We start from the raw sequence: 20948 nt of genomic DNA on the forward strand, positions 1-20948 counted from the left end.
ATCTCCACCTAATAATTGAAAAATGGACCTATGTTCAGAAATAAATATATTTCATTATTCAATAATAAATTTTTTAATTTAAATAAATAAATTTTTGAATGAGGAAATTTTAATAACATAATTTTTGATGTTAACGAAAATAAATCATATTAAAGATTTAACATTTGTAGGATCTCAATTTTGGTCATTAATTATTAAACTGAGGAGCAGATAAATTTGCTTAGTTAGTAAAAATTAACAGTCAATACATGAGCCAAAGTCAAATTAGGCAAGTTAAGCCTAATGTTGTTTGTCAGATCAGTATCATAATCATAACTCGTTGTAAACATTAGTACTACTTGACCCGTCAAAGTTCAAAACCAGGTAATATACCACTTACCACTTACCACTTACCACTTACCACTTTGTATTCTCTCGTTTTGTTAGAAAGAGTGTGTTGGCACAAACACGTAAACATACACACGCGTGAAAACTTCAAGTTGCTCGTATATAAATGTAGCCCTGAAAATCAGGAGTTTCCACAACTCTTAACACAAAAAAAAAGAAGCCTTTAAAACAAACTCACTCACAAACAAGCAACATAATTGTTACTTTACCACTTACAAGTCGATCAATCAAACAATCCATCCAGAAGAGAACCTAAGAAGAAGATGTGTGGCGGTGCTATTATCTCAGACTTGGCTGCTCCTCCCAGGCGTTCAGCTCGTCGCTTAACAGCCGATGTGCTCTGGAACATCAACAACAGCAGCCAGCGGAAGAATCCTAACAATTGCTACTCTAAGCCTTTGACATCTGCTAAGCTTGACGATGATTTCGAGGCTGATTTTCTTGGCTTTCAAGATGATGATATTACTTCTCTTTTCAACTTCTCTGCTACTTCTGTTCATCATACAGGTAACCTTATCTTATCCCCTCCTTGTTCACCTTTTTCTTTATCAGCTTTTTTTTATATAATCAATAACACATGACCACGTTAATAGTCGAACTCGTGACCTATGGCAAGGGGACACGAGCGAGCTCAACCAGGGGACATGAACTCAACCACTGCACTTAATTGGTTAAGTTTCTTTTTAGAATTTAGTTTAGTCTCGGGTCATTTGGAATATTTAGATTACCTAATTACTAAGTATGTATGATAGATGTGATTTCTACAAGTACCGAAACAACAAGATGAGTTTAGTCAGTAATATTGTTCATATATTATTTCGATTAAACTAAGCATGATGAAATTGATTTTGTTTTTAAATTATGTATAAGATCCATCTAGGAGTAGTTTGTGGTGGTCCATTTGCGTCTTCTGCTAACACCGTAACGCGATGGTAGAATTAGCTAAGAATCTTACTGTGTTTTCTCACAAGTTTAAACCTGAGATGTGAATATTGGATTCTGTTTTGTTTAATTGAAGTAGCAAGTAATGATATGTTGGTGATATTTTGATTTTTGCTGCTCATCTAGTCTTGAAAAATATTGCTATTGCTTTTATACATTTAAATTAATTCGGTTTTGATGATTTTTCATATGCAGTAACCAATGATGAAGCAGACAAATCCTCCGGTAGGAAGAAGAAGAATCAGTATAGAGGAATAAGGCAACGCCCTTGGGGTAAATGGGCTGCTGAGATTCGTGATCCGAGGAAAGGCGTGAGAGTATGGCTTGGAACATATAATACAGCTGAAGAAGCTGCGAGAGCTTATGATTCTGAGGCAAGGAAGATTCGAGGTAGGAAAGCAAAAGTGAATTTTCCTGATGCTGTAGCTCAAACTGCTGTGAAGCACATGACTGAGGCAAACATCAATAAGAATGTCTCGGACTCGGTTCAGCCCACTTTGAATCCTGATGTCAACTCGATGAAATATCTGGATAGTGATTATTGTGACTCTCTAAGCTTTGTGGAAGAAAAACCTAAGCTTTTTGGTTATAATAATTTGTATCCTGCTAACACGGAGGTGGGTCTTGAACCAATAGTTTCGTCAGATAGAGCTTCCCATTATTTTAGTTCTGACCAAGGAAGTGACTCCTACGATTATTCCGACTTTGGTTGGGGAGATAATTCATCCAAGACTCTGGAGGTGACATCTTTGGCTACTCTAAAACGTGATGGAGTTGAATATTTGAAAGATGCCAGTCCCTGTAAGAAACTGAAGCAACTCCACTCTACGGGCTTTGTGTCGTGTGAAGAAACTGTAGAGAAGAAGCCTGAGGAGATCCCCAACTTTGAAACAGAGATGAAGTTTATCCAGATGGCATGTATGGATGGCAACTGGGATGCCTCATTAGATGCATTCCTAGCTGAAGATACAACTCTGGATGCCGAAAATCCAATTAATCTTTGGGCCTTTGATGATCTCCCTGCTACGGTGGGGGGAGCATTTTAAGCAACCTCTGTCCCATGGCATGCTTTGTGTAAATAAAGGCTAAATGTTAGTAATTTCAGGGCCATATACTACTTTTTTGCATTTCCGATAGATCTTTGAAGTGGTTCCATACTGGTTTTCGTTCTAGAGAGCAAAACCCTTATCATGTTCTCTTTGTCATTTCAGGCATGCTTCCTGCTGACCGAGATGACGGGACTGACAATGAAGCATGATCATGCCTCAAGTGCTTTCAAAAATTTGGTTTTTGTAATATAGTAGTAGTTACGTAATTTGGTTGAGTAATCTTTAAGACATGAATTTTGATTATGATGTTTGATCGATGTTGTGTAACTTGTTTATTTGTGTAACTTGTTTATTTGTTTGTTTCTTTTATGTGGCTTTGCTCTTAAGTTGGAAAACTTGGACAAAAGTAGCTCATCTATTATGTGGAACTGGGACAAAAATGAGTAGTTAAAGTTTACCAGGTTAAGCCCTACTTCACTGCCTACATCTCCATATTTGCGTGGGATCAAGCTTTAGTTTGAAGTTGTAGGAATTAGTGGAGTGAAGATGAATTTGAATATTTACTTGCAATATAGTGTAAAATTGCTTCTTCTTACTGCTCAATAGGATTTAGCTTTTCTGTCGCTTATCTGTGATGCATTTTTTAGAGCATCTCCAATAGGTTGTTTAAATATGCTCTTAAGTTTAAAAATAAGGAGGATAACTAATAAGCTCTTTAAATATGCTCTTAATTGAGTATGACTCAAAATGAAGATCTAAGAGACTCCCAGAGACTCTTTAAAACTCTAAAAGACTCTTCTCACTTCTCTCTTTTAAGAGAAACTAGCAGCTCTTAATTTATATTTTATTAATAAAATTTGAATACCTACCAATTATTACACAACTTTTGGTCATAGTGGAATTGATTTATTAATAAATTATGAATAAAGCTAATATAAAGAGTATTGTTAGAGTTGACACATTAACCTATGTAATAACCTGTTAAGAGTCATTTTTTTAGTATTATTTTGAATAATAAGTGAGGAGACTCTTGGAGATGCTCTGAAAATCTTAAAACTTAGAGCAAGTCCAACAGTATTCTAGTGGGTTCTTTATAAATATTATAAAATATTAACTCTTAATAATTTAAGACATGATTTTGAATTTCAACTCCAACAATCCTTCCTTATTATTATTATATTAATATAGGATAATGGTCAAATAGAAACCAGCCCTAAAATAAAAACTAGAAACCCATCCTAGCCATTCATTACTTTCTTCTAACTTTAAATCTGGGCCACTCATTTAATTTAATAAAAAAAGATAAAAGACAGAGATTCTTTTCACTAAATTTCATAACCGGTTTTTAGTTTCTCTCTTTTCGTGTCTCTCTCTCTCTTTCTTCTGTTTCTTTCTCCATCTCTCTCCAATTTTAATCCATTAAACATTGTTCATCTAGCTTCGGAAACTTTGTTGAAAACACATATATTCAGTGATTGTTGATTTGTAAAGAGATCATCTGCTTGTCAATTGGTTGTTTGAAAATGATTATAGCTGATTTGGATAAAATTAGAGTTAATCAAGGTAAATTATCTTGTTTTATATGTTTTGATATGTTGAAAAGTTCGTTTTTTTGATTTATTGAGGCTTTTTGTATCTTTTTGTGATTTTAAGTTGTACAACGAATAGTTTGAGCTTAATTTTTTAATTATATATGTGATTAATGTTAGTTGTGATTTGTTTATGTGATTATATGCTATTCTATTAGTGATTATATATGTTATCTATTAGTAATTGTTTGTGTTTTACATATTTCAGTATTAGTTAATTATGTATTAGTGATTGTTTGTGTCTGATATACAGAGAAATAGACAAGTAGAGATTGATATAATATTTGAATAGAGAAAAGAACTATAGATATAATCAGTTAGCGAGATAAAAAGAATAACAAGATTTTTAGAGATAGAAATAAATTTGTTAGTTTGTTGTAATCGTATTCGTAATATTTTATTTATTATTAAATTGCATTATAATTATGTATCTGTGATTTTTTATATTTACATTAAATAATTGCATTGATTATACAATTTATCAGTTATTTTTGTTATATGTATTCAGTTTTTGTTTTATATTTTTTAGATTCGTTTTGCGGAGATTCTTCAAGGAGTGGCAGTGATGTTGGTATCAGTGTTGTTACTGATGTTTCTTCAACAGAAAGTGAAAGTAGTTCGAGAAATTATACTATATCTCCTGGTGGTAATAGGTATTATATACCTAGTTGTGTTGTTGAGAATGGCGTCCCTTACACTAATCAAGTTTTTGAGACTGTAGATCAAGGTTATCAGTTTTATAATACTTATGCTCGTTTAGGTGGTTTAGCGTTCGCAAAATAACTGAAAAGCTAGATGATGTCGGTACTGTTTTGTTGAAACATTTTGTTTGTAGTTGTGAATGGTTCAATAATCCTAAGGATGATCCAAAAGTTTTGAAGAAGCGACGTTCTGTTACTCGTAGGTGTGGATGTAAAGCAAAGATAGTTTTGAAGTATATGGTTCCGAATAAATATTTTGTGTACTGCTTTATTGTGCATAACAATCATCCTTTGACATGTGAAAAAGTCGTCATTTTTTGCGATCTAGTCGTGAGATGACTACTAGTTTGAGGAATATCTGTTATAATGGTGCAAAGGTAAATATTGATGTTAGTAAGTCATTTAGTTTTGTCAAGGAAATGTATGGTGGGTATGCTAATGTTGGTGCTTCGCTGCAAGATTTTCGGAACTTCAATAGGGATTTGAAATTGTTTATTGGTGATAAGGATGCGCAGATGATGATTGACAAATTCAAATGTATCCAGGATAAATCTAAATAATTCTATTATGCTTATGATGTTGATTCTGATGGTCGTCTCACAAAGTTATTTTAGGCTGATTCTATTGGTCGTAGGAATTTTGAATTGTATGGTGATGCAATATCATTTGATGTAACATTTGATACAAATAGGTACTTGACATCTATTTACTCTAATTGTATACTGAGTTTTTTTTGTTTTTTCTATTTTTTAAAATTTATTTTTCCAGGTATAATTTGATTTTTGCACCATTTACTGGCGTTGACAAACACGACAGATGTGTAACTTTTGCATCATGTCTTCTTTCACATGAGAGTGTTGCTGATTACAGTTGGGCTTTTGGTCATCTTATAAAGGCAATGTGAAGGAATCCTGTTTTGATTATTACTGATCAATGTCCTGCTATGAAGGTGTCTGTGCGTGATGTATTTTCTGATGTTAACGGTCTTGTTCGTAGTAAGCATCGTTTATGCATGTGGCATATTATGGAGAAATTCCCAGTTAAGGTATTATAGTGATATTTATAAGTGATTAGGAAAATAATGTTTAGTTATTAATTTGATATTTATTACTGATTAAAATAAATGTTTTAGTGAATATTTATATTCTCTTATGTTTTTCCATGTATCATTGTTCTTCCTTGTTATTAATAAATTAGACATTTATTAATGATTAAAATAATTGTTTCTTGTGTTTTTTATTGTATTTTATATTGTGTTTTATTATTTTTTTTGTTTTTTTACAACAGCTTGGTAAGCGATTATGCAAGGAGACAGACTTCACGGAGAAAATGAAAACTTATATCTGGTCATCTATTATTAAAACTGAAGAGTTTGAGAGCGGATGGGAGAGAGTTATAAATGAATTTAATTTACAAAATAATAAGTGGTTGCAAGATATGTATACTCTAAAGGCTTCATGGATTCCTGCATTTTTTAGAAATGAGCCAATGTTTGGATTGCTAAGAACTACTTCAAGATCTGAGAGTGAAAACTCATTTTTTGGGCAGTTTCATAAACAAGGAGATACGTTATGTGAATTTTGGTTGCGTTTTGAGAGTGCAATGGACAAGCAGAGGAATGAGACAGTTAGACTGGATCATGAGTTAAAGTCAAGTCTTCCTACGATATTGTCAAAGTGGTTTATAGAAGATGATGCAGTCACTTTGTATACACGTACAATGTTTTATAAAATTCAGGAAGAAATTCTCGCTTCTTGTTTGGAAATGCAATTTAAGCGTATGAGTGAAGAAGTTGATGGTGTTACTCATTTTGAAATCAGGGATGTGAGGGTAAAAGACAAACTCTTTAAGGGTAATCTCGTTTACTATTTTGTTTCTTTTCATCTTTTATTAGTGATTTTTTTTATGTTTAAATGATTGGATGTGTTTGTTTTAGTGATTTTTAGTTGTATAATTAGTGATTATAATGTGTTCATTATATTTTATGCAGGTTTCTGTTAGTATGAACCATGTTGTGTGTTCTTGCAAGAAATTTGTGATGTGTGGTATTGTTTGCAGACATGCATTTTGTGGTTTGAAATAAATTGGGGTTACCAAATTTCCAAGAAGCCTTGTTCTTAATCATTGGATGCAAACTGCTGATAGTGGAACTTCATCGAATTTAGATGTGGTAACCAGTGATTATTTTAAGATGGAACAAGTATCTTTAAAACTGACCACAATTTGGTTTGATTTTCGCCAAGCAGTTGACAAGGCTGGGGTAGAAATTGATAGACTTGAGCATGTACACAACACTATAAAGAAGTTAAATACAGAGTTGGTTGCTTATGATGGATCTATTGTCAGTTTTACGAAAAAGGATCGCATTGCTGCAATGGTCGGTCAGCAACGTGAAGGATAAGTGAACATTCTTCCACCTAATGTTTGTAAGAACAAAGGAAACTACTTTAAGAGGCTGATGGGTGATAAGGAAAAAATAATTAACAAGTCGAAGAAAAGAAGTCGGAAGTGTGCATTTTGTCGCGCAACAACTCATGATGCAAGAAGATGTATAAAAAGGAAGAAAGCTAGTGTTGAATAAAATTGATTGTGAACTTCTGTTTAGGCATTTAAAATTTTGATATATATATTGTTGAACTTTTTATGGGACGAGTTTAAATTTTGATATATAGATCGTGTACTTGTATATGTTTGTGACTTTCATTATGATATGATATGTTGTATATTGTTATAAAATTTTTAGTATTTGAAGAATGGAAGAAAGCAAACTTTTTAATATTAATCTATTCTACTAGGTGTTACTTTTCACTTTTTATAAGTGATTAATTGTAATGTTTTAGTGATTAGGTTTATTTTATTTAGTGATTTTTGGTTGAATAATTAGTGATTATAGCGTGTTTCACTATATTTTGTGCAGGTTTTTGTTAGAAAACATACTTTATGTTCTTGCAAGAGATTTGTGAGTGCTATTTAGAAAATTTAAATTTTTTACTTATATAGATTGTTTAATTTTTAAGGGACAAGCTTATATTTTTTATTGTTATAAAATATGTTATGTCATTTTTATTTGTTATAAAATTTGTCTTATATAGATAGATGTTATACCATGACTTTATATTAATATTTAATCAAAACATTATCAAGAAACTTTTTTCCAAGAAAAACATTATTCACACAGAGAATAATTGTAACAAACATAACATATAAATTTTAAATTGTAACAATGTATTTACAGAAATATTCATAATATTTGAAATTTGAATCATATCGTCATTCTTCAGTTTCCGAAACTGAAAGTACTAAAACATTAACACTGCTTCTACTTAAACGTTAATATCACACAGAGATTCCAACTATTTAAATTTACATTTTCCAAAGATAGAACATAATAGAACTAGTCTTTTACAGATTTGTTCTTTGCAGCTTCATCAAATGTACTTGTCAAGTTTTTCGCAAAAGTCACATTTTTTGTTTTTGTAGACTGCTCTTCTCTGTCTTCTTGATTATTGGTCATTCTCTGCTCCTAAGACTGTTGAGAGGATTCAATCACCAAGTTCATTAGCTTATTTGAGAAAAGTTTGATATAAAGTTCCTTTCCTTCCTTGATGATTTCCTGCCTTACAAAATTGAGCTGTGATGATAGTATAACACTGTTATACTTGATTCGAAGCCCGTTGAGCTGATTTTCTGCCCATTCTGCAATTAAAAAAAATATAAGACTTTAGTGATTAGTTGTTAAAATTTTTGTGATTATTTGTGTGTTGTTAGTGAATATTTTGGAAGTTTTTGTATACCTGTTCTTCTTTCAACCCTGTTTGCCAGTTCTTTGCATCTCCTTTATAAGTCTCCATGTGCCTGATTAGGAATATGCCACAATCAACTGAATTGTTTAATGTCTTCCATGACATTTTCAAATAATTTGGCTTCAAACTTTTTATCCGATTTGCTGCCATGACATGTCCCTTTGCTTTCATGTACTTGACAAAGTGTGAATGCTAAAATTAATGAAAAAAATTAGTTACATGAAATTACTAAATAAATTGAAATAAACTAAGTGTTGATATTTTTATACCAGAGTTTTTGGTTTTTGTCCATAGCAGATTTTTGGATCATTATTCCTTCTTATATTGTCAATTATTTCCCATGCTGGATTCTTGATATTGTAGCAAATCAAATAAAAATGCTCATAAGCAATAATTGGGAAAAACACCTGCAATAAATTTGGTATCAGATTTGTAAATATGGTAATAATAATGTAGCAAATTGAATAGAAATCCTCATACAGTAACTTTGAATTTTACCATGTCCATACTATCAAGCCTTGTCCTTTTGAATTTTTCAAGCATCATGTCCATATTCTCAGCAAATATCGGATATGTTGCAGTAACGCTCTTGTCAGCATCCAAACTTGGATGCTGTTAAATATGTATGTTTTGAAATTAGAACTGGACATTAATAAATAATTTTTAATATTTATGGTATTAATGAATAGATTGATTACCACACAATCAATAGTACAGAATATACGCAATGGAGATTCCTCTGCCTTGTACTTCTCATTATCATTCAGAATAATTGTGTATGTGTCGATTACTGCACTTGCTAAGTTATTGTTAATTTCCAGAGTTTGCATATCTTGCCTTATGCAAAAGAAATCATTCATGCTAAACATCATCTCCCTGTCAATAGTTAATTGGTTATTGTACGGATTTAATTATATACTGCAGTGTATAATTGAATACAACAAATATGGAGTACTTACATTAAATCTCTTTTTTGTAGTGTAAATCTCCATAATCTAACCTCCTAACTTGTAAAATTTGATTCAATGTTTACCGTTCTTTCAACATATGGTGATTTGCCAAATCTACCCAACTTTTGGAGATGTGTGCTTCTCTCTCTGATTGTTGGCTTAGGAGTAATGCAATCAGTACTCGCTTCTCTATATATATCTTCATCAATTCCAAGAGAAAAAAGATGGAATTCCATCATTGTCTTCCTCTGGACCAAAGTTGGAAAGATTTCCTTGTGTAGCTCTCACATATTCAATAAGATCAACATCTGTCAATTCTTCATCAAATTCTTCATCTCCCAATTCAACATCTGCTTCATCTGTTTGTTGTTGCCTTTTCTGCTTTGATTGCTTATTTTTCTTTGTAGAAGTATCGTCTTGGCTCTTTGGAATAGATACTTCATTGATCAAATCTTTAATCATCAATAAGTTCTGATTTTTGGATCTTTTTCTAATGCACACTTCATATCCGTATCAAACAGAATCTTTGATTCAATTAAATCATTTGCTCTCTCTCGCAATTTTTCAATTTCATCCTGTATATGCAATATATTTTAGGTTACATTATATAAGATATAATACAAGTTATAATTAGTGATTAATAAGCAAAAACTGGTGATTAAACTGTCAAGTATTAGTGATTTTATAGTAGTAAATTAGTGATTTAAGTTCAAGAAGTAGTGATTATACCTTTTCCTCATGTGTTTTTCCTGAAACACTCTGCGTAATTTCCATTTCTTTTTCAGCATCTTTGTCACCCTGTGTTTTTTTAATTGTTAGTAGTGATTTTTTATGTAATACAGTATTAAGATCAATGATTTTTTAAATTACCTGATTTTGATCTTTCACAATATCATCTTTCTTTCGTCCATCCTGACTCTGTTCCCAGCCATCATTACTAGCTCCAAATCCAGTATATTTATTATTATCCAAGTTCTTTTGCTTGGAATTTAAAACATAAAGAATTAATCAGTTTAACAAAGTATTGAAAAAAAGAATGCACAGATGTTTAATGGTTTTAAATTTTACCTTTTTGGATATATTTTCCTTTTGTGATTGTTGTTCCAAATATTCCCTCAATGGTGACAAAACAACACCAACACCAAAAACTTCGTTGAACACTTCAAGTGCCTGTCTTTATTTCAACAATTCCTCATGCCCACCTTTGTAAGACGGAAAGTGCATCTCAACAAAGTTGATTCCTATGTGGTGTACTCGGTCTACATAGAATAACTACATAACTACGGATTTATAAATACATTTATTTCTAAAAAAATAACAATTTACATAATACAAATAAATATAATTTTTACCATCAAAAAGACCATTGATCCCCTGAAAAAAACAAAATTGTTTGTGTTCCAACTATCAGTTGCTTTGATGAGGTAGGAAATTATGTACTCTACCCAATTAAACTTGCACAAATCATCAAGATTGTTATCCAACTTAAGAAGTTGTTTGTCAATGTATGCATGTCTTGGTGTTCCAAACATGACATTTAACAAAACTATAACAAAATTCAGTTTGAAATTCTCATTCAACCCTTGACCATTCATTAGATCGACCACCATTCCAGTTGTAATTTGTTCCCTTTTGTCAGCAGAAAATTGTTCTAACCACTGTTCAGTCCTCTTCTGGTACTTATCTCCTGATGCCAGCATGATAGATTTTCCTCCATAGAGGATTCCCAACACATCAAAAACATCTTCCTCAGTGATTTCTATGTTTGAATGTTTCAGCCTCAAAGAAACATGGTTATGGTAAAAAATTTGAAAGATCTTATATACAAGCTTTGATGGCAACAACTCCAAACAGAAATCAACTAGATGCTCGAATCCAGAATCTTTAACTCATTCCTTTTGTTCTTCTGAGAGGTAGTATACCATTTGGCTGAAAAGTCTTGGAGAATTCCTAATTTTTAAATCTCCTTTTTGTTTATTGATATGCACAACACCTTCAATATGATTGATATTTTTTTAAATAAAAAAATGTTAGAGACTATAAAAGGAAGCATAAGAATTTACTTTTATTATCCATATGATTTACCTCAGTGTCCAGTTTTGCAGCTTTCTTCTTCGGAATTCTCAAATTTGCCATTTTTCTCTTTATCTCTTTATCTTCACCTTCAATGTTGTCCAGTTTATAAAATTGCAACTTTAATAGTGATACAATATAGTGATTAGAATGTGTAATTTATTGATTACTATGGACATTTTAGTGAATAACATGTTTAATATAGTGATTTTTTTTACCTTTTTCTCTGTCCTCTTCTTCCACTTGTTCATTTTCAGTTTCTTGCTTGCTTCTTGCTCTTGAAATTGATCTTGACTGTCTTGTGTTTCAGTTTCTTCCAATATCATTTCTTCTTCAACATTTCTTTGAATAGTATGTTTTGTCTGGTTACAAAAATTAATAATTCAATATCTAGCAATTTCTGTCTATAATTTAAAATTTAACTAAATTTAACAGTTTTTAATTTTTTAGGGTTCACCAACTCCTTAAATAGGTTTTAAAAATATTTATCTATTTTTTACTAAATAGAAACTAGGATAGATATTACATCTATTTAGGATTTAGGGTTTGAGGTTTAGGGCCTTTAGGCCCTAAACCCTAAACCCTAAACCCTAATTTTTGCTAACGGCCCTAAATCCTAGAAACCAGATTGTATAAATAATGATTACTATCTACAATTTAAAATTTAACTAAATTTAACAGTTTTTAATTTTTTAAGGTTCACCAACTCCTTAAATAGGTTTTAAAAATATTTACCTCTTTTTTTACTAAATAGAAACTGTTAGATATATTTGAGATGTCATGTCTCATATGTTTCATGTTTAGTTTTCAGATCTTAACAAACAGGAAATATCAGTATTTACTGGAATCAGTACTTAATGGAAGCCAGAACTTAAGGATATCAGAACTTAGGTTATCAGAAGATAAATATCAGAAGATAGATATCAGAACTGAAGTACGGGAGGACTTACAGTTAAGGAAGGAAGCTGATTTACAGGAAAGAAGATCGAGACTAATACAAAAGTAGATATGCATGGAAAGAGTTAGAAAAATGAAAGACTTGTATAAGATATCTTATTGATATATTTTAGGAGACAGAATTATATTCCATATCAATTAGAAGTTATCTTGTAAGTGTGTACTATATAGACACATACATAGATTTACACTATATGTGTTATCATTATCGTGAAGATCATACATTGTAACCTAGCAGCTCTCATGATATTTGTTCATCACTGAGAGAGAACAATTCCATTGTAACAGAGTTTATTATATTGAATATATCTGTTTACTGTTACTTGTGTTTGAAATTGATTTGATTGTATTAAATACTGCATTCAACCCCCCTTCTACAGTGTTGTGTGACCTAACAATTGGTATCAGAGCTTATCTATTAACACACATACATTAAAGATCCAAACAATCATGTCTAAAGAAGCAAAAAATCCAACCAAGCCCACCAAAACTGAAGAAACTAAAAACACTCAAATCCACAGTCGATATGAGACTATTAGGGTTCCTATACTGAGACCTTCTGAGTATCCCATACGGAAAGTGAAGATGGCTATGTTTCTGGAAGCTACAGAACTAGAATACCTTGACAGAATTAATGAAGGACCACATAAGCCAACCAAGCTCTCTGTTGTAGTTGCAGATCAGCCATCAAAGACCATACCAAAGGAGAAAAGTGAGTATACAGCTGAAGATATCTCATCCATTGCCAAGGATGCAAAGATAAGGCATTTGCTGTATAGTGCCATTGATAATGTCGTGTCAAACAGGGTAATTCATTGCAAAACTGCAAAGGAGATATGGGATGCTTTGGAGACAAGATGCCAGGGAACTGATGCAATCAAGAAGAACATGAGGACTATACTCACTCAAGAGTATGAGAACTTTGACTCAAAAGCTGATGAGTCATTAACTGACTTATATGACAGGTTTGTCAATGTAACACCCCCAAATCCGGGGTCGGGGATCCGGGTTGTCACGAGTTCCATTTCCCTTAATAACACCCAATCTTAATAATTAATCAACTACTCTGTACTGTGACCCCACAATAAACACACACACCACAAGTTATAGTCTCAGAGATGATCATCCAAAAATAATCACAAGTCATTTTATTCCACAATTACATGCCAATACACCTTAAATAGGTTTCTGAATAAATTTACATTTCTCTGCCATTATTACAACTCATAATATACATAAGTCTGGTACATCATTAGTTGAAAACTTAGCCTATTGGTAATTTCTACCTCAGCTACAACGGCCTCAACGCTTCCAGAAAGTTGCGAAACGTTTCCTATCCACTTGCGAATTGGGAGCTTGGTCCTGTTCATCTTATCTATCTGATGTTGTGTGATGAAAGAAGAAAGCAAGGGTGAGCAGCAAGCCCACCAAAATAATATGTATAATGATTAACAATATATGAGCCTTCTCATAGTACTCATGAAAGTCTTGGTCAAAAGAAATGAACCAAGTTGATATCTTAATGCGATGAAGTCGCAAAATATTCAGTATATATATATACATATATACTTTTCAAAATATTGGAAGTCCTCTTCCATGCATAATACATACAGAGTTCCAGTGTATAACTGTATAAAAATACTGTTGCAAGGTGATCTCATATATCTAACCTTGTCTCAACGTTTTTCTGAAAATCTTTGTCATGCATAAGATAATCATTTACTAGATATAAGTTTAAAAAAAATGAAGTTACAAGATACTCCAATATACTTATATCCAAATACTACTTGAACTACCACCGTTCAAGTTATAATCAGTTTCAAAGTTCATCACCCAGATGAGACTACAAGATAAGACTTGAATAGATTCAATCTTTGAAATATCATTATAAATAATGAAGTTACGAGATACTTCATTAAGTCCTGATATATATATATATATATCCATATATATATATCTCATACATTTCCTGAAAATCTCTGTCATGTAAAGTATGAACAGAGTTGTAATATCCAATGAATTTGGAAAGAAAAGAATTTTGGCATAAACCTGATATCTTGCTGATCAGGCAAAGATACCAATAAGTAACCTTTTCTACTAGTAGATGGACGAATTCCCCACTGGTCATCACCCTGGTCGCAATAGGACCTTATGCTGGACTGCCACTCAGCCACTTATGCATTTGATGGACTCCCACTGAGCCACTTACACTATCATGGACGCCCACTGAGCCCATGTTGCTTATGCCGACTCAATAGATGGACTTACTTCCCGAATGTTGGGTAAGTAATCAATTCATTTACCAAAACTGCAACCTTGTTGCGAATATAAAATACACCATAGAGCCGGATCCCTCAGGTTTTGAGCGAGTATTTAAATCCCCTTTTTTAAAAGGAAGATCTTAAATATAAAAAAAATGAGTTTTGGGATCCGCTCTAACTTTTAAAAATCATTTTGAAGACTCGAAAACACTTTAAAGAGTGTTTGGAGTAATGCTGATTTAATGAAGTAAATCATTCCCAATATATTTAGAAAATGTCTGAATATTATTATTTAAATAATATTCTCATAAAGATAATCCTTATAAAAATAATCGAAGTAGAAGTATTAAAACTTATACTTGAAATGGATATTAAATAACCAAAGATATACTTATATGAAAGTACTATCTTTATTTGAATAATCGAAAATAAGTTTGATTATTGACACCTTATTCTTTAATAAAATAAAGAATATATTTCAGTAATAAGCGGAGTCATAATACCTCGAATGAATATTATAAATAATATTCATAAAATAAAGGAGTCATACATCCTCAAATGAATATCCAAGTAATATTCAATAATAATATAAAGGAGTCATAAGCCCTCGAATAATATTCGAAATAATATTCAATAATAAAATAAAGGAGTCATAAGTCCTCGGATGAATATTCGAAATAATATTCCATAATAAAACAAAGGAGTCATAAGTCCTCGGATGAATATTCGAAATAATATTCAATGAATAATATAAAGTTATCGAATAACCCTTATTTGATTAATAGTTTTGAAAACTATAACCATATATATATATATAATTATATATATATATACATATATACAAAATCTACTCGGGATCCTCGACTCCCGGTTTAGAAATATGTTCATATTTTGATCCCCTATACTAAGGGTAAATTCAAATACCGCTTATCTCTAGCATAGGTATTATACAACTGTAAGCATTTTTAACCAACAGATATATAATCCAAGAATATGAAACAGGCATGCATATATACCATATCACATGCTACAATATATCGCAAGAATTTGCTAATAACAAGTATGCATTTATCGCAAGATCATGCATATACACATATACATCACAACAACAGTATAACGGGTAGAAACCTTACCTGAGCGACTGGGGGTTACGAATGGCTCGGGACGAGTCTGGTAATCTATAAGCAACAAGTAAGTTGGAATTAAACCAAAGTCACTTGTAAATCTATACTCTAACCCAACTCAGACTCTAACGCTCGTTTTGCGCTTACTGATTCTCTTAAGTCACTCGAGTACCCTCGGCTCCACCATTTTTAATAATTTAACCATTACGAGTTTTAAGGCGATTCCTTCGCGAGTGTCTTACCAACTGCCTATTACACCTTACATAAATGTTTCATACACTAATTAACCCTTTTTGGTCTTTAACCTATGTTTTAAAGTAAGGCGAGGGGAAAAGTTTCGTTCGCGAAACGCCGTTACTTGAAACGGTCGTTTCTCCTAAACCGTATATCGGAATCAAACGAACTACATATCAAAACGAAGATCGTAACATGAGATATCTAAACATGGCAATGCTCATAATCTATCAGGGAGTTCTCGGGTCCAAATGTTATGAACAAAAGAAGTCTAAAGTAAATCGGACGTTATGACGGCTATGTTTACGCGATTTCCCAATTTTAAACCATTCAAAAACCATCCCAATTCAACCTCACATCAATCATACAACCAACATCCATCCTTATCACATCATAACAGCCCCAATCAATTCAATTTTTAACATTCATACTTATGCCTAAGCTTGAATTTAACTATACTACATTCTTTTAACCAAAACAACAAGATTTACCATTCCATTTCAATACCACTTCAACCCAAACTCTAAACCACAAACATTAAGCTACAATATCACCATAATAACCAAAATCATCTTAATAAACATAGGAATCTAGGGTTTGGAGATGATATACCTTCCTTGAAGTGGTGGGAGTAGCTAAGAAGCCTTAAGAAGCTTTGATTAGTCTTAGGGATGCTTGGATCTTAAAGGAAAAGAAGAACAATTTCAAGTTAAAAACTTGAAAACACTATTCATTGTCTTCTTCATTGATTTAATAAAGAAGATTGAGAAAGAATTGATGGCTTAAACTCATGATATAGCCCTAACTATGCATAAGGATGATTAGGGAATTAACTCACCAATTTAGGAAGCTTGGATCTTGAATTTTTGAAATTTCTTGCCTTTAAAGATGAAAAAGCCGAGAGCAAATGAAGAACAATGCCTTGGTTTCTTTTTTTGTTTTGATGAAGAATGAATTATTTGGCTTGGTTGATTTGGTTTTGTTTTGTTTTTTGGTTAATTACCAATTTAACCTTGATTTTGTGTGGTTAAAAATCCACCACATCTCCTTCCTTCCCATGTCATGCCTATGTCATGTTGTGATGTCATCTTTCCCTCCTTGTCCTCTTCTCATTGGTTGGGTGACATCACTCTCTATAATCCCTTTTCTTAACTTCCTAATTGTTTGCCTAATGACCGCTGATCTGTTATACGGTTCGCTTAACTTTCGTTTTCGTTTATCGTTTGAAGGATCATACCCGGGATCTTATTACTTAGGTTCCCTTAACCTTTCTCAATACATTATATTCCTTTTATGATCCTCTCTTATAATCCTTTAATTTAAATCCTGTTACCTTATACTCAATTCTCTCCGTATCTAGTGTATTTCCGGGAAAAATCAAAGTGTTCGGAATTGGATTCTGACGATCTTTACATACACTCATATATCATATAGAGTACTGATAAAATCTCAGAATATCCATAATAGAACCCCTACATAGTGTGGCTTGAAAAGTTTTCTCATTCAGCATAATCTGCAAAATCACTATTCATAAGGGTTTCAAAAATTTCCAAAAATTGGGGTTATTACAGTCTCCCCTTCTTAAAAGGATTCCGTCCCGGAATCAGATAGAAAATGAATAGGGATACTCTCTTAGCATTGCATTTCTAACTCTCGAGTAAATTTTCCCACATTGTGGTCCTTCCATCAAACTCTGAATAGTTTGATAACCCTTCTCCTAAGCACTTGTTCCTTTTCACTCTATAACCCTTCCTGGTTGCTCCATATAGGTTATGTCGGGTTGCATGTCTATGCGCTCATATGTCCCTATTTGTCTGGCATCCGAATTACACTTCCTTAACATTAATACGTGGAACACGTTATGATTTGCTACATGTTCTTGGTAAGGCTAGCTCATATGCTAACTTCCCAATACTTCTTAATATATCCAAGGGTCCAACAATTGGTGGACTTAGCTTTCCTTTCTTTCCGAATCTCATTAACCCCTTCCAAGGGAATACCTATAACAACACTAGGTCCCCTACTTCCCATTCCTTGTCCTTTCGTGTCAAATCAACATACTTTTTATGTCCATCTTGGGCTACTACCAGCCGTCCTCTGATTAGATCTATTATATCCTTGGTCCTTTGGACCACTACTGGTCTGAGCATCTTGCGCTCTACAACTTCATCCTAACATAAGGGAGATCGACATTATCTTCCCTCAAGGATCTCATAAGGCGACATCTCGATAATGACATATGATCTATTATCGTAAGAAACTCAATCCGTGTTAAGTGATCATTGATAAGTGGCATTTTATACCACTTAGAACGTCTTAAAATGGCTTAAATTGGTGTCTTGAAATCAAGTATTTTGTGTATTTGATGCGTTTTTCTAGTGTTTATGCATTTCAGGGTTTTAGTTGCATTTCGGGGGAGGAATCATCAAGAATAAGCCTTGGCATGTGTTCACCATTGCGAGAGGAAAGAAACGGGCAGTTTACGGCGATGAAACGGAGCGAAATCAGAATTTTTCCAGTAGAGGTCTGAGCGCCCGCTCAGCATTGCTGAGCGGCCGCGCAGCAAGCTGAGCGCCCGCTCAGCTATGCTGAGCGGCCGCGCAGGGTCGGGAAAAAAAACAAATTATTTTAGGACTTCTACTTCTATTTGGATTCCACTTCTATGTAATCTGAGTTTTATGGGACTATTATATAAGTAGATTTGAGACGTTTTCACAAGGGTGGATTGAAGAAGATTGTGTTTTTACGCAAGGAGCGAAGGAGATAAGGAAGAAGACCGATTTAGCACACCGCAACGAATAGGAAGCATATATTCTTGTGATTCTTATTTCGTTGTAACGTTGGATGCTAGTTTTCTTACTTTGAACTTATTTACTCTTGTGACGTACTCTGTTTTAATATAATTGGTTTAGTTATTATTTTCTTGTGTTTGTTTATCATGATTTCATATGAACCCATGATGACGATAAGTGCTATTATGAGCTAATCGTGATCATGGGGTTGCAACGGATTTATTATGGAATTCTTTAGTTAATTGTTTAATACTTTAGTGTGTGATGATTGCATGATATCTAGTATTGGTTGTGCGTATTCGTCTTATGTGCGTCGCGAACATATAAGATAGGGTGTTAATCTCTTGTGAAGCGACGGTGGATCTTGAGATTTAGAACTTGCCATGCTAGCATAGGTTCATGTACGTTGTGCATGATTAGTGGGTAACTCTAACAGTTTTATTTGCCCTATGTAATCAAAAGGAATAACTTGAGCTTAAATCGTTGTGTTGTCAATTTCTGTAGATATATGGGAACTCAACATAATTGATGACTATTCAACTTCTATCTTAATTGTGGATGCTTGGTAGAATGGTATTAGTACAATGAAAGTTGGCTTTTATCAGTTTCGTGTTATTCGATTAATATCATCACTGTCACATGCTAAAGGTAATAACAATGGCTATAGAAGGAAGTAATAATGAAGTTGTGATCTCATGAGTGTTTTATTATTGATAAATTGAAGTGTTAGTTAAGTGATTAATTAAGTAGTTAATTATAGTTAATATTTAATCAACAATTTTAAGTGTTAGTATCTTAACATTGAGAAGTAATCATACATTGGTGAGTGAGTTTAATTAGACAGTAATTTAGTCTGAGTCTCTGAGGGAACGAACTAGAAAGTATTCTATATTACTTGCGAACGCGTATACTTGCGTGAATATTAGCGCGTGTTTTCGCCCTAACAAGTTTTTGGCGCCGCTGCCGGGGACTCGGCGTATTTGTTTAGTTTATGTACTTACCATCATTGGTCATTAGGACTCAGTGATTAGGACGTAGTAGTTACTTATTTTTTCCGGTTGTGTTTCAGGTACTTTAGCAAGCGTTTATGCAAACTCGTTCTCGTGCTCGCAAGAGGACTTTAGATACAGCTGAGGAGACAGACGAAGTTTTTGATATTCCGGAGAAGTTAGAATTTGAGGATTCGGATTCAGGAACTGAGCAGAAAGAACCAGAAAACATGGGAGATCATATTGTTCAAGCTGATCCAGCTCTTATGGATTTTTCTCGGCCAAAAATTGATGACATCCAGTCAAGCATCCTTCATCCGGCTATTCAAGCTAACACCTTTGAAATCAAGCCGGGCACTATTCAGATGGTGCAGAATTCTGTTTTTTTTGGAGGAGCGGCAACTGAAGACCCCAACATGCACATAAGGAATTTTGTCGAGATCTGCAGCACTTTTAAGTATAATGGCGTGACTGATGAGGCTATCAAGTTGAGGTTTTTCCCATTCTCACTGAGGGACAAGGCTAAAGACTGGTTACATTCTGAACCAGCTGGGTCCATCACTACGTGGCAAGATCTTGCGCAAAAGTTTCTGGTGAAGTTTTATCCGATGGCAAAGACTGCTGCTATGAGGAGTGCTCTTACTCAGTTTGCGCAGCAACCTACAGAATCTATGTGCGAGGCTTGGGAACGCTACAAGGAAATGTTGAGAAAATGTCCACATCATGGAATGCCGGATTGGATGGTGATCACTGGTTTTTATAATGGTTTGGGGGCTCAATCTCGGCCCATGCTCGATGCAGCAGCTGGAGGCGCCTTATGGGCTAAAAGCTATACTGAGGCATATAATCTTATAGAGACGATGGCTGCAAATGAGCATCAAAACCCAACTCAGAGGATGACGTCAGGCAAGGTAGCAGGTATTCTGGAAGTTGATGCAGCCACCGCTATTGCAGCCCAGCTCCAAGCGCTATCAATGAAGGTTGATTCTCTGGCTACGTATGGAGTTAATCAAATAGCTATGGTTTGTGAGCTTTGTGCAGGTTCTCATGCTACGGATCAGTGTTCTCTTGTCAACGAATCTGTTCAGTATGTGAAT

At 33.4% G+C, this 20948-nt stretch overlaps 2 protein-coding genes and 1 non-coding gene across 3 annotated transcripts; 2 read left to right on the top strand and 1 right to left on the bottom strand.

Moving 5' to 3' along the window:
• Positions 1-508: 508 nt before the first annotated feature.
• LOC141684439 (ethylene-responsive transcription factor RAP2-12-like) lies at positions 509-2747 on the top strand. Its single transcript, XM_074489425.1, has 3 exons — positions 509-894; positions 1525-2420; positions 2541-2747. The coding sequence occupies exons 1-2, from the start codon at positions 651-653 to the stop codon at positions 2373-2375; spliced, it is 1095 nt and encodes a 364-aa protein (XP_074345526.1). The 5' UTR covers positions 509-650; the 3' UTR covers positions 2376-2420; positions 2541-2747.
• A 146-nt stretch (positions 2748-2893) lies between these two features.
• On the top strand, positions 2894-7312 carry LOC141684440 (protein FAR1-RELATED SEQUENCE 5-like). Its single transcript, XM_074489426.1, has 4 exons — positions 2894-5359; positions 5437-5713; positions 5956-6520; positions 6659-7312. Exons 2-4 carry the CDS (start codon positions 5612-5614, stop codon positions 6667-6669), a joined length of 678 nt encoding a protein of 225 aa, XP_074345527.1. The 5' UTR covers positions 2894-5359; positions 5437-5611; the 3' UTR covers positions 6670-7312.
• Positions 7313-20474: 13162 nt separating this feature from the next.
• On the bottom strand, positions 20475-20581 carry LOC141687843 (small nucleolar RNA R71). Its single transcript, XR_012561323.1, has one exon. It is a non-coding gene; the product is annotated as a small nucleolar RNA R71 (small nucleolar RNA).
• Between the last annotated feature and the right edge of the window lie 367 nt (positions 20582-20948).

Source organism: Apium graveolens, chromosome 9, assembly GCF_009905375.1.
Source record: "Apium graveolens cultivar Ventura chromosome 9, ASM990537v1, whole genome shotgun sequence".
NCBI classification, from domain to species: Eukaryota; Viridiplantae; Streptophyta; class Magnoliopsida; order Apiales; family Apiaceae; genus Apium; species Apium graveolens.